The 13,430-nt window shown below is 44.1% G+C and overlaps 1 protein-coding gene across 1 annotated transcript in view; it reads right to left on the reverse strand.

Annotated features, from left to right (window-relative positions):
- Window positions 1-1,327: 1,327 nt before the first annotated feature.
- The window catches only part of LOC102739819 (spectrin alpha chain, erythrocytic 1-like), a 36,659-nt gene continuing 24,556 nt past the window's right edge, over window positions 1,328-13,430 (reverse strand). The window contains exons 19-27 of the mRNA XM_081823158.1: window positions 10,524-10,741; window positions 9,587-9,679; window positions 7,531-7,668; window positions 6,431-6,582; window positions 5,654-5,840; window positions 4,238-4,339; window positions 3,177-3,268; window positions 2,309-2,453; window positions 1,328-1,513 (exon numbers count right to left, since the gene is read on the reverse strand). Of these exons, the coding sequence (XP_081679284.1) occupies window positions 1,328-1,513; window positions 2,309-2,453; window positions 3,177-3,268; window positions 4,238-4,339; window positions 5,654-5,840; window positions 6,431-6,582; window positions 7,531-7,668; window positions 9,587-9,679; window positions 10,524-10,741 (1,313 nt within the window). The remainder of the gene's footprint in view (window positions 1,514-2,308; window positions 2,454-3,176; window positions 3,269-4,237; window positions 4,340-5,653; window positions 5,841-6,430; window positions 6,583-7,530; window positions 7,669-9,586; window positions 9,680-10,523; window positions 10,742-13,430) is intronic.

Below are 13,430 nucleotides of genomic sequence, written 5' to 3' on the forward strand. Positions count from 1 at the left end.
ATATGAGGAATTCTTAATCTCAGGAAACAAACTGAGGGTTGCTGGAGTGGTGGGGTGGGTGGGAGGGATGGGGTGGCTGGGTGATAGACACTGGTGAGGGTATGTGCTCTGGTAAGTGCTGTGAATTGTGCAAGACTGTTGAATCTCAGATCTGTATGAAACAATAATACATCATATGCAAAAAAAAAAGAAGAAGAAGAAGATAACAGGAAGGGAAAAATAAAGAGGGTGGAAATCGGAGGGGGGATGAATCATGAGAGACTATGGACTCTGAGAAACAAACTGAGGGTTCTAGAGGGGAGGGTGGTGGGGGGATGGGTTAGCCTGGTGATGGGTATTAAAGAGGGTCGTAAAAGGGTCATAAAGCGGTAAAAGCCTGTGTCAGAGTTGTTCGGGAGGGGGGAGTATTACTTATTCATAAAGTATTTCATAAAGGGAAGGAGGGAGCATTTGACTTGGAATCTGAAGTCAGAGCAGAATCTGTACGTACAGAGAGCTATGAGCAGATATGATTTGGGGGATGGCTGTGGATGCTATTTATTTATATTGTATGAAAAACTATAGCTTTCCAGAGACGCCGAAGTGGGGAAGGGGCTGCCAAGAGCAACTGCAATTATTTACCAAAAGTCCTTTTCTTTTTTTTTTTTTCCCCAAAAGTATTACATTGTGAGGCACTACTTCCTGGATCCTCAATTCCAAATGCTCCTCCCAGCACATGGAGGTGATGGGGCAGAACATGGCAATTGTTTCACAGACGAAGTGTCTGCTTGCTCCACTGTGATAATGTGTAGACCTTCTGGCAAGGCAGCGGAAGTTCTCCAGGATTTTATCTCTCCGTGTCTAAGCTCATGCCCCGATCCTTGTCTTGAGCCCTCTGACATGCAAACACATGCTCTTGCTGCCCCCACTTCCTGAACACCCCACACCTTTCTTACCCTTGGACCTGTGTGTGCTAGTTCCATGCATTTGTTAGGATGCATATTGGGGCTGTATTGTGTTCGACCATGGTTATCTGTGCTCGTCTCTTTCCAGTACAAAGAAGAGTCCATATTCTACAACTCCTGACCTAGCACCCCATGTATGGTGCATGCTCTAGGCTGACTTGATTGGCCTAGACAGTGTCACATTCGTTCAAACTTGGGTATTCTATGGCTTGAACCACCAAGCCTGAGCTTTTTGAGCCTCGCTAGAGGTACGATCTGGATGTGGACGTACCCTCCAAACCAGCAGTGAAGAGCACCTATATTCAGGCTGCTCCTAGAAGGTCTATGCAGGGGCCAGACGTGGAAATTGCCCACCCCACCTGGCGGAGCCTGCCTTTGGAGCTTTACCTGGCTTGCATAAGGAACGTGTAGAATTTCTGGGCCTCATTTAAGTTCTCCTTGCGATCCTCCGAAGACTTCAGCAGGTTGTCCCATGCCTCCTTCAGCTCCGTCCCCTGCCTCCTCAGGTCATCAGCGGCATCTGGGTGGGACTCACTGAGCCGCTCTGCTGTCTCCCCCAGCATGGTCACCTGGGGAGGTGCAAGAGCTCTGAGAATCAGCCAAGTAGAGCCATACCTGAATCTTAGCAAAATACCACTTCTGAGCCCTGCAATTCGCACTCCTCAAATAGACGTCAGGGAGGTATGAGAACATCTTGCTACTTAATAAAATAATGCCAACCCTTTTGGTACCCATGATAACACCTTGAAGTAGTCAAACTTGACATTACCATACTTCTTTAAAAGATAAGAGGGTGTCGGGCAGATGGTTAAGTGACTCTGCTGATTAGTGGCAGCATCAATTATGAGCCCAAGGGTCCTGAGTTTTAATGTGAAGATCTTTTCAATATAGACATCTTCTGTGCTCTTTTCACTCTGCATGATAAGGCCAAGCTGCATGATGCCTCTGATTTATCCCAGAGTGCATCTGGCAAGTTCCAGTGCTTACTTGTAGGCCGAGGAAGATTAAGCATTGTCAGTTCCTTATGAAGGAAACAGTAACACGCCTGGCCTGGGCCATCCTGGGGGTGGCCAGTCCCTCCCGGTCTGAGACTGCAGGCCTTCTGCACGGTCTAGGCACTTGGAAGCCACTGAAGAGGTACTTGGACAGAAGAGGTCATTTCAGGATGTTTTCCCTCCATATTAGAGGTCCTGGCCTTGTCCTTTTGGTGCCCTTGTCTTAGGGACAGGTGCAAGAGCAAGTATGGAGTAAGAGAAGGAGAAATGTGAGAGTAAGGGACTGGGAATAGAAGCAAAGAAGAGGCCATGGAAACACGTCAATGCGAAGAGGGACGTGTTGGAACAGCGTGGGAGCGAATGTCTCACCTTTTCTCCCAGAGGCACGAGGTCTCTCTCAAAGATCTCATGCTGCCGCTGAAGGGCCTGAACGCTGAACAGGTCTGAGCCGGGATCGGCAGCACAGAGGGCCTGGTGCTTCTTCTCAATCTGCTCCTTCATCTCATCTGCTTCTCTGGCTCACGACAGTAAAGGACTTAGATCGACAGTGTATTCCACAGGCAGCCCAGCTGGCTCCAGGGAAGTCCTTTCTACTCACCCCCGCCCCCATTCCTGATGTGCTAGAACGTAGGCTGGCTTCATCCTCCCAACAACTACTTGAAGCATAGCTACTGTTACATTCCCACTTTCCATAGGCCAGAACAGAGCCTTAAGGAGGCTATTTTCTCAAGGTTAGACCACCAGGGGGCCTGACTGCAGAGCCGCCCTCTGCACGTCTGTTTCCCTTCTCCGAATACTCAAAAATGCAATTATACCCGGCGAAGGTGTTTGGTTACCATTTGGCTTGTTTGCTTCCTTCTTAGCTATGTGCATAGACACAGATTTGGAATCAGTTGTAATAAATGGTTGAATCAACAGTTAGAGACGATGTGGTATCTGTGGCTCGATGCTATCTATGGCTAGTTCAGAAATGTAATTATGTAAACCTCTTGTCTCTACTCCGACTTCATTACCTATCATGAAAACTGCTAATTATGTGCCAGGATCCAAGCCCAGGCACTAGAAAATTTGAGCTGGTTGTCTGGGAGGACCCCGTGTGCTGAGTAAGGAATCTGCTACAGAATCACCTGACCCCCTCTAATCTCTGTCTCAGGCGTGTTCTACTAATAGCTGGGCCTCTCCTGCAGCAATCAGACTGGGGTTTTGAGTGCGATCTAGAGCAGCACTACCTTCTCACCTTTGAAACACCTGGACAGCATGGGCGCTGCCAAGGAGCTGGCGCTGCTCCTCCGCAAGACTCTGCAAGGAGTCCCAGCGAGTATTCAACTCCTAAAAGAGGCAGACACAGTAGGTGTTAGCTAGAAAACTAACTCAGGTAGTTCAGTGTTGTCCAAACACCCGATGAGGTTTGAATCATGGTTGTCAAGGGATGTCTTTTGGAAACTACATAGGTTTCTTCCCTCTCTGGAGAACTTGTGCTTGGCCTTCATTCATGCAGTTGAGAAAGGGATAAATTTCCTTCCCCAAATGATGTTCCAGGATGGAACCCCCAGCCCTAGAGGGGCAACTGATGTTGGCTGCTTCAGAGACTACATCCCAATCTCCAGAAGATGAGTGGGACATGTTGCCTTGGTAGTTAGCAGCTATTATATTTCTGCATCCTGAATTGACCAAACCAAACTGCCGCTTAGAGCTCTACTTTCTGCAGAGAGTAAGTGAATTATTCCTATGCACATCCCTTCTCCCTCCTACCCCACGTTAACCACCAGAAAAGAGGCAGAGAACTCATCTTCCCTGGTTTAGGACAACCCAGAGAGCTGAACTCATGTTCATTCGATCTTTTATGGAACCATGGGTTCCAATCTAAATCAGGTCAATCAGGTCTAGAATGCCCAACTTCCTGTCTGTACTGACCTATGATTTTCTCCTTCTTTTCTCAGATTTTATCAGAGCCTGTCTCTTCCAGTGAGCTTTCCAGACTAGCCCCTTTCCACTGTCATAGCTTTTTACCTACATTTTCTTCATATTCATGTATCTGAGCATGAATTTTCTGTGTCTGTAAGTGAAGTTGGGGGTAGGAGGGAGGCATGTGTTGCAATTTATAGATTTCAGATCAGTTTAAATATATACGTGGCTGGACTGCTTGAACTATCATCTTTGACCTTTCCTGAAGCCAGCTTTATACCTTCTGCCTGTCCTAGCTGATCTGTGGAATATGACGTTGAGTGTATTTAAGGGAAAGGTAAGACCCCCAGAGCTCGGTCTGGCAGTGAGGAAACATGGAAGGAGTTTACTTACCTGCCGTACTTGAGCTCCTTCTGGTGTTAGAAGCTTTTCAAATAGAAGATCATCTGCCACCTTGTTGATATCCCTCAGCCGAGGCTCATTGGCCTTCAAATCCTGGGTGGGAAAATTTGTCCAAAGCAGTATAAATTCCCTTCTCAGGAATCTTCATACCTGCCTGCTCATCTCTGTTCCACTTTGACTAAATATTAATATCGCTAACCTTACTTGCAATGCACAAGAAGCTGCCCTCCAATCTGCCACTAAGAAGAGTAGCTTTAAACCCCCTGACCCCACTGGCTATCGAGAACTTGGCAAGAGAGCTGCCATTTTTCTGGAGTGTGGAGCACATCCAATTTCTGAGATTTATTAAAAATCTCTCCCAGATTACCTGAGCCGCTTACCTACCAATACAAACTCCTCTGCCTTCTATAGAATTTCACGGACTAAGTTGCAATCTGCTTGTGTTAAGGTGTATTGTAAGAAATAGCTCTGAGGAGCTCATCGCAATGCCTATGGGGATGATATCATCCATTACATTGTACAAAGGCCTCTAAATGAGCTTCCTCGTGGGAGTGTCATTCTTGGTGTTCTTTTATAATTTTGTCCTTGCTTCCCTTCCTTTCACTCTCCTCTTTCCTTATATATTCCATATGTGTATATACAATCCCTATTTATCTATTTATCTATCATCTATCTATCCATTATCTATCCATCCATCATCTACCTATCCATCCATCATCTATGTATCTATCATCTATCTATCCATCCATCCATCTATCCATCTAACAATCATCTATCATCTCCCTATCCATTTATCTATCATCTATCTATCTATCCTATCTATCTATCATCTATCTATCATCATCTATCCCATGTATCATCTATCTATGTGTTGCCTTGAATTCTATGTGGAAGACATCATAAGAAAAAGAAAGGAAGGGAGAGGTTTATATTCACTTCTAGCTAACATATGGAATGAATCTGTGAGAACTGAGGATGGATGGTTTTAGGTGGATAGAATCTTAGAAACTAGCTGTAAAGTCAAGTTTTTCTTCCCACCTTCCACCCCAGCTTCTGCCCCATAGGTAGAGCTTCTGAAGAGTCCCACAGCCTCCCACCTCAACCTGGGATCCCAGAATGCAGCACAGTGTGGAGCTAGTGCTGAAGAACTCAGGGAGACCAGCACTCCCAGGAGGGTCTGGGAGTGGCAGGGACCACAGGCTGAAGAACCAAGGCCACTAATTCCTCTGTATTTTCCTCCCATCTCTCATACCCAGAGGGAGATCTGAAACGTGGGACTCTCAGCAGCTCTGGGAAGGATATTTAGCAAATGTGAAGTTGAGGAACCACTTAGGAAGAGGTCTGAGATAAACAGAAACAGGGTCACCATCTGAAAGCCATCTGGAGGAGAAACTTGCTCATTCTCACCGTTTGGAACTCATCAAACTTTTTCTGCAGCTCCCAGACATCATCTAGTTCCACCCCGGTATTCTCTGCCTTCTTCTCTTGGATCCACTCTAGCATGTCGCCAGCCTCATAGGCCAGCAAAAACTCATTGTAGCGTTGCAGTAGACGACGCCTCCGCTCTTCTGCCCTATCAAGGAGGGAGTGGTACCTGCATGCAGAAACAGAGAATGGGAATGGTGTCGTGAAACACGGAGGAAACACTGAAGAGTGGAAGCAGGGAGAGTGAAAGGGGCCAGAAGGAGAGAGAGGGAAAATCAAAAGAACAGAGGAGGGGAGGAAACAAAACTGGGAGGAAAACAGCACTGAGAGCAGAGAGACAAACACACAGGATTCCATTAAAAATAATACAAATATCAATATTCCAATAGTGACTGGCATCACCCCTCCCCTCTTCTATAGACATGAGATGTTCACATGCCTGCCAACAGCTGGGTGAGAAACAGCCTGGTAGAGAAAACAAAGTTCACGTGGAAGTCAGATGTTTGATAACCCTCAGAACACTGGGCAGGGAACCGGAAGGAGTGGCTCTATGAAGTGCCTGACCTCAGGCAACTGACTTAATCATTTTCATAGAAAAACTGAAGTGTTTCAAGGACTCGAAGTTTACTTTTAGCTCTTAAAATCTGAGAATTTACAATGGCATCTCTAATTGAACACCTGCAGAGTCATGAGAAGTGTCTTTGCCAGTAAGAAATGTTTAGCCAAGTACTGTCCAGTTCTCCTGCCTCTAAAACGTACTGGTTCTCAATCTGTTCCTGGCGCTGGGCAATGTTGCTTGGTTCTCCTTGCTGCCGCTGCGTGGGAGTAGGAAGCTCATCCTGAGCCAGTTTCCTGACATAGACAGCAGGCACAAAACCTTGGTGGTCGCCAGATTCCACCTTCCACCAGTCCTGAAAAGAGAGAAAGAGATCCCCACTCCTTCCTTAGTTCTTGAAAAAACACAAATAAGAGAGGCTTCAACTCTCAGAACTAACTTAAGTCTGTAGGCGCAGGCTCAGGCTATGGGGACATGGGCATGTACTCCCCATCGCTTTCCCAGAGTTCCTAAAAATTGTGCATGGCCCTGAAACTCACTTATGTGGATGCTTTGTGTTTAAGTATCACCCTGGGCCCCACAGAGCAATTTGGGGGTGTTACTGAACTAACACTTTGGAGTCAATATCCTCGGAGCACGACATGATAACAAGGAGAAGCCTGAGCAAAGTGGGACTGGCACATAGCCTATTTGATCATGGACCATCCATCCTGCCTCTCTAAAATTCACTTGCCTCAGGGCAACAATATCCCAAACTCTCTTCTTTTCTTCCCAATAATTTTTGGAAATTATTAGAATGTAAAAACATCATTTGAGCTCTTGTGAAAAGAGCCAATATCTTGTCCCTATTCTCACAGGCTCTTTCACAGACCTGTTTCTCACACATTAAAGAAAACCAAGTTGACAAAAGACTTCTCTTTTTTCAGGTTCCTCCTCTCCCCAGCCATTGCTGTTCCAGCACTGGGACCATTGGCACGGAACAGGGACAAACAGAGATGAAGAGAAAGGGAAAATTTAGTATCACGAAACTGTCATTCATAGTTTCTATGTCTTTGGGCAACTTACTTAGGCTCTTTGAGTCTTCATTTTGTTAACTGTCATTGGTATTATAACCCCAAAGATATATACAGGATCTTACACAATACCTGGAGGAAAGATACTACTCAATAAATTATGGTTATTTAAGAGAGACAGTGATAGAAAAATGTCGTTTGGCCAAAATGTGGATATCTGGCAGGGCTGAGAGAGTTGACCGTGGAGGAGCTGTCTTACTGATGGGAAGAAGGTTAGAAGGGAAAGTCACCTTGTTGATGGAACTGAGCAGAGTTAAGACATCATCTTTCTTCATGGTGACTTCTCGATTGCTGCGGGCCTGGAAGTCATATAAAGCCACAACCCTCTGTTCTCGAGCAGCTCCCTCCACTGGCACAGCCTGTTGTTGCTGAACAAGAGCAGGAAGCAGATCATGTCAGTCACCTGCTGGAAACACGTCTCTATTCAACCCCAGAGTGGGGAGAGCCTCGGGCTGGACCCTCCCACACGGCTGCTGGCAAGGGGGAGATTGCAGTATGCCATTCTCAGACACACCGCTCCACCCTGACCCTCGAGGGCACATGCAGGCCGGTAAACAGGAGCACAGAATGAGCAAGGGAGGGTGTAGTTGGTCAGAAACATAGTGAGTGCGCTAAGCCACCAGTTTGTAAAGCAGGTAATAGAGGATTATACGCACCAACATTTCAGAAGACTGTTCGAGAAAGTGAAAGACCCACTATCTCTCTTCACCTTTTGTATTTCCCAGGCCTCCACTGACAACCCTTCCAACCCCTTCACCCTTAAATTATTACGTCAACGAAATGTGGGCTTTTTTTTTTTTTTAGAGATGGGTGACCTAGAGCACAGGAAAGGCCACAGAATTGTAAAAACTGACACTGTAAACTGAGATCAAAGATCTTGACTCTCTCTTTAACAAGCAACCTGCTCTCCAAGGTGTAGCCTTCTCTGATTTATGCTTTCTGCAAATATCATACTTCTGAGAGAATGAACAGAATACAACACGACTTTGTAAGTGGTGGCCCACCCCTGTTTCGGATCAGATTGGAAGGTGTGTGCCTCCCGTTACAGACCCTTCTGATGTTATATCCTTTGAGTATCTGTTTCCTCAACACGCACAATGCAAACACCATCTGTTCTTGTTTAGGCTCCACCGTGCAGGCTGAGGAAGGCACGGCCCACAGGCTCCACACACACATGGTGACCTGCCACGTCCCGCCCACGTCTGCTGTCTACTCCCAGGTGTGAAAGAGCTTCTCCTTAGAAAGGCTGTACCAGGTGTCTCTCTTTTTCCCTCTGCTACCGCAAGGGGGCACCCACGTCATTTAGGGGGTCCCAGCTTTGCCCCAATTCAGGACAAGCTCTCAGCGTGGGCTCAGGCTCCCGGCCATCCTCACCTTCTCCAGCATTTGCATTACCCATTTCCCAAATACACCTGATTATTCTGTGCTTTGGTGCCTTTGCTCTCATAGGTTATTGACTAGAAAAGCCCTTCTCCTTGTCTACACAGTAAACCACCTTAAAAAAAAATAACTCAGATAAAGTGGTTCACCTTAGCTGTGAGAATCTTCCTACTTTCCAACATTCTTATTTCAGGTGAGGGGAACACTCCTTCCCCTGAGACCCTTTCTCCTGTCCATATATCTATCATATGCACCTATTTGTTGAACTTTCTGATCTCTAGTAGACTGGAATTTTCCTGCAGTCAGGATTATTTTTTATTCAAGGTTGCGTAAGGTCGACATTTAATAAGTATATAAAAAAAGACCAAGAAGGAAGACAAGGAATCAGGAAGGACTATAAGAAGGAGCGGTGTATATAGAGGGGTCTAGAAAGAAATGGGAATGGGGGCGCCTGGGTGGCTCAGTCGTTAAGCATCTGCCTTCGGCTCAGGTCATTATCACAGGGTCCTGGGATCGAGCCCCACGTCGGGCTCCCGGCTCCGCGGGAAGCCTGCTTCTCGCTCTCCCACTCCCCCTGCTTGTGTTCCTTCTCTCACTGTGTCTCTGTCAAATAAATAAAATCTTTAAAAAAAAAAAAAAAGAAATAGAAATGGAAATATAAAAGGAAGGAAGATGGAAAGCGAGAGCATATCAATGAGCACGTGATCGCACTCACCAAGAACCGCCTGTAAACTAAATCTTGGTAAATGCTAAAAAGAAGCTACCATTCCTGCTTATAAGGCCCGTAGAACTTAGTATTTCCTTTGCAATTGTTTCCTGGGTTATTAGAAGTAAAAGCCAGTAGTAAAGAGAATCCCATTTCATCTGGCGAGGAGTGTGGCTCCTGGCATCTCTACGCCTTCTCACCTGGCAAGCCGCTGCCTGGTCCCGCAGGGCTTGCATGCTGTTCCCAAACGCACTCAGGTCCACCAGGAAGGCCTCATGCTTCTTCAGAAGAGCCTGGATTTGTTGATGAAGGATCATTAGAATTGAATACAGGAAGAGCACTAAGCATTCCTGGGGGTCATTCAGCTATTATTTTGGATTATATCAATTGTCCTTATTCCGGGTAAGAGACAATTTCCATCTATAATAAAGAGGGTTTGTTGTTGTTGTTGTTGTTTAACTCTAAATTTGCAAGTATCAGGAAAATAGGAGTTAAATGATCAACAATTTCAATATATTCAATACATTTGCTTTAATTAAAATGAAGTCACAATTGCACAAGAGTTTTATCGACACACACCACAGCTATTAGAGGATGTTGTTAATGATGTATTTTGTGGTATTAAACACTAGCATAACTTTAGATGCCCACTGCAATTATTTTTAGTGCTGAAGGTTTGTTAAATACTATGCCAGCTTATCACGAGACAATGAACAAAACAAGAAGTGGACATAGAGGGTAACTATGACCTTTGAGGTTCTTGTTCCAACATGTCTGCCTAATTTTATGTCAATAAAGTAATTAAACTGTATACATCTTAGAACCATGGTTGGTCTGTGAAATCCCAAGGTTATTCTGGGAAATTTAGGATGGGACCAAGACAGGCATTCATCTCTGGTCATGCTTTTTTGGGTTTAGATAATCTTTAAGGAATCTATGAATCTCTGTGGGATCAGGAAAATGTAGTGTGTCTTTTAGGATTTGTGTCAACTCCGAGGTTATCCCAACCAAGGAAAGGCCAAAGGTTATCACTCTGGAAACACCCAAATAATCTCACAGAGCCTATAGCTGTCCCACAGTCTAATTTGATACCATTTGGTGAGTACTAGACAATGTTTACCCCCAAGCCCACCTTACCCCAGCTGCTTCTTCATCAGCCCCATAGTTAGTGCTGTCTACAATAGGTTCCTTCTCTTGAATCCATGCTTCTGCTTCATGCAGGTCAGCCAGATACTGCTGGAACTGGACATTGGCTTCAAGATCATTCTGCCGTCTGGCAGCCCGAGCCTGGAGAGACTCCATATTGTCATTCAAACTCTTGACTCTAGAGGCCACATCTTCTGCAGCAAAGTGCCCTATGGAGGAGTTATAGAAAGGGTGAGTATTACCCTCATTAACGTCACTATCTTTTAATCCTCTGGTGACCTGGGAGAGAGAAAGGGAGGTATGAGGCTGCTGCTTTATGTTGCCAGTGTAGCAATTTACCTAAATTCCTGGGAGTTAGAATGTCATGAGATGGAACATCGGTAGGTGCTCACGGAGGATGAGTGTGTATGTGTGGGGGTGAAGGGGGTGGTATAGTCTGTGGTAAACTGACTTGGAAACAGAATACCTAGGTGCGGGTCCTGCCCAGGATTCCAAAAACATGTATTCTCTAGAGTAAACAGAAAATCCAGCTGATCGCCAATTCCGCCCAGAAGGGATTTATCACCACAGGACCTGTTCTCACAGGTCCTAGAAAACAGGACAGACTGCAACATATGACAACATTCAGACCACAGGCAGAGGATTGTGACTCCTCAGAGAAGGGAAAGAAATGAGATGTGCCCCCATGTGCAGGGCAGTCTCTGGGCTATAGGGCTGGGGGTGATGTCACACAGAACCGGCTGTCACACTGAGCTGAGCAGGCAGAGTGAGCCAGGGCAGGTAGGAACACCCGAGCTCGAGGAGCAGGGGGCCGAGGAAGCGCACCACACACAGAGCCTCGGAGATGTGTGGGGGGTGCCCTTGCATGTTTGAGACTTGCACGCACATGTCAGGAGACTCCTCGAGGTGAGGACAAGGGGATGGAAAAGCTGGAGGCCCAAATCCCTAAGACTCACATAGGGCTGTGGGTAGTTAACATCAGCTCCCACCAAAGTGGACCAGAAGAATTACACCTCAGTATTGAACCCATCACTAAATCAGTTCCAGCTTAAGAGTGTTCCCTGGAGGTTCCAAGAGGTTCAGTGATTGCCAAGCTCAACACACAAAGAAAACTGCACCAAGTTATATTGTAATAAAATTTCTGAAAACCAGTGATAAAAAGCTTAAAAGAGTAACAGAGGAAAGAGATACATTACACATGGAGGAGCAGAGATAGGAGTGAGAGCAGACTTCACATCAGAAACCCCACAAGTCAAGAGACAATGTAGCAGCGTTTTTAATGTCCAGAAAGAGAGAAACTATCAATCAAAAATTTACGTCTACTAAAAATGTGTTTCAAAAATGAAGTCTTTAGACCAACAAAACTTAGAGGATTTATGGTTAGCAGACCTGCACTACAAGAGCTATTAGGGAAAACTCTCCATGTAGAAGAAAAATTATGAGGTAAAAATATCAATGTAGTCAAAGGGACAAAGAAGAGAAATATGTGACTATATGTGAATAAATATAAAAGGGTTTTTTTCTCCATTCTTAATCTCAAAGCTAATTGACTGGTAGGGCAAAATTAGTAGCAATGCACAGTGGGGTTTATAACATATGTAAAATTAAAATGTGTGACATCAATACACAAAGGAGAAAATAGGAGAAATGGAAACATACTGCTTAAGGATCTTATTCTACACATGAAATAGTATGATTTTATAAAGTCAGAATGTGATGCATTAAAGATGTATACTTAAATCCTAGAACAGTGGCTCTTAAATTTTTGCTTCCAGAATCCCCTTATAATTTTTTTTACTCATTTCAAGTTTTTATTTAAATTCCAGTTAGTTAACACACATGGTAAAATTGGTTTCACGTGTAGAATTTAGTGGTTCATCACTTACATATAACAGTGCTCATCACAAGTGCCCTCCTTAATACACATCACCCATCTAGCCCATCCCCCACCCACTTCTCTCCATCAACCCTTAGTTTGTTCTCTATAGTTAAGAATCCCCTTATAATTTTAAAAATTATTGGGGACCCTTAAGAGCTTGTGCTCATATGGTGATATCTAGTAATAATCACCATATCAGAAATCAAAACAAAATTTTAAAACAAAAGAATATCTAAGTATATATTCTATTAACCACTAGAGCAAAGGCATTATCAAACATCATGCAGAAAATTTCATTGTGCACTTACAAAAGAATGAATATAAAAAAGGCAAATAATGTCTTAGCATCAATATGAAACCCACAAAACGATAATCAGAGAATTACTACTCTAGAATAAACACATATGCACACATCTCCCACACACACGTACCCCACAGAACTATAGCTAACAAATATGGAGATAAAATGGAATCATAATAAATACATAATCCAAAGAAAGTGGACACTGATAGACAAAGAAAAATGAATAGCAAGATGCTAGATTTAAGCTTAACCATATTGATAATTGCTTTAAATGTAAATGGTCTAAACAATCCCATTAAAAGGGAGAGATTACCCGATTGCATAACATAAAAGCAAAGCCTAACTATATGCTTTCTATAAGAAATCTGCTTTAAACATAAAGAAACAGAGTACAAGCAAAAAGATGGAGAAACATATATTGTGCAAACATGAATCAAAGACAGCTGTTGTGGCTGTATTAAAGTTGCACCAAGTAGCCTTCAGGGTATGACCAGGGATAAAGAGGAATATATATCATAATGTTAAAATTTTAATTCATTAAGAAGACACAACAAACCTAAATATATACGCACACAATAACATAGTTTCAAAATACATGAAACAAAAACTGATAGAATTGAAAGAAATAGATGAAATCCACAATTACAATTAAAGATTTCAAGAAAAAAATAAGATGAATCACTATAGTAAAATAGCAACTAGTTATAGTAAAATA

The sequence above is a fragment of the Leptonychotes weddellii genome, chromosome 6 (genome assembly GCF_054177405.1).
Source record: "Leptonychotes weddellii isolate Sample4059 chromosome 6, ASM5417740v2, whole genome shotgun sequence".
Taxonomy (NCBI): Eukaryota; Metazoa; Chordata; class Mammalia; order Carnivora; family Phocidae; genus Leptonychotes; species Leptonychotes weddellii.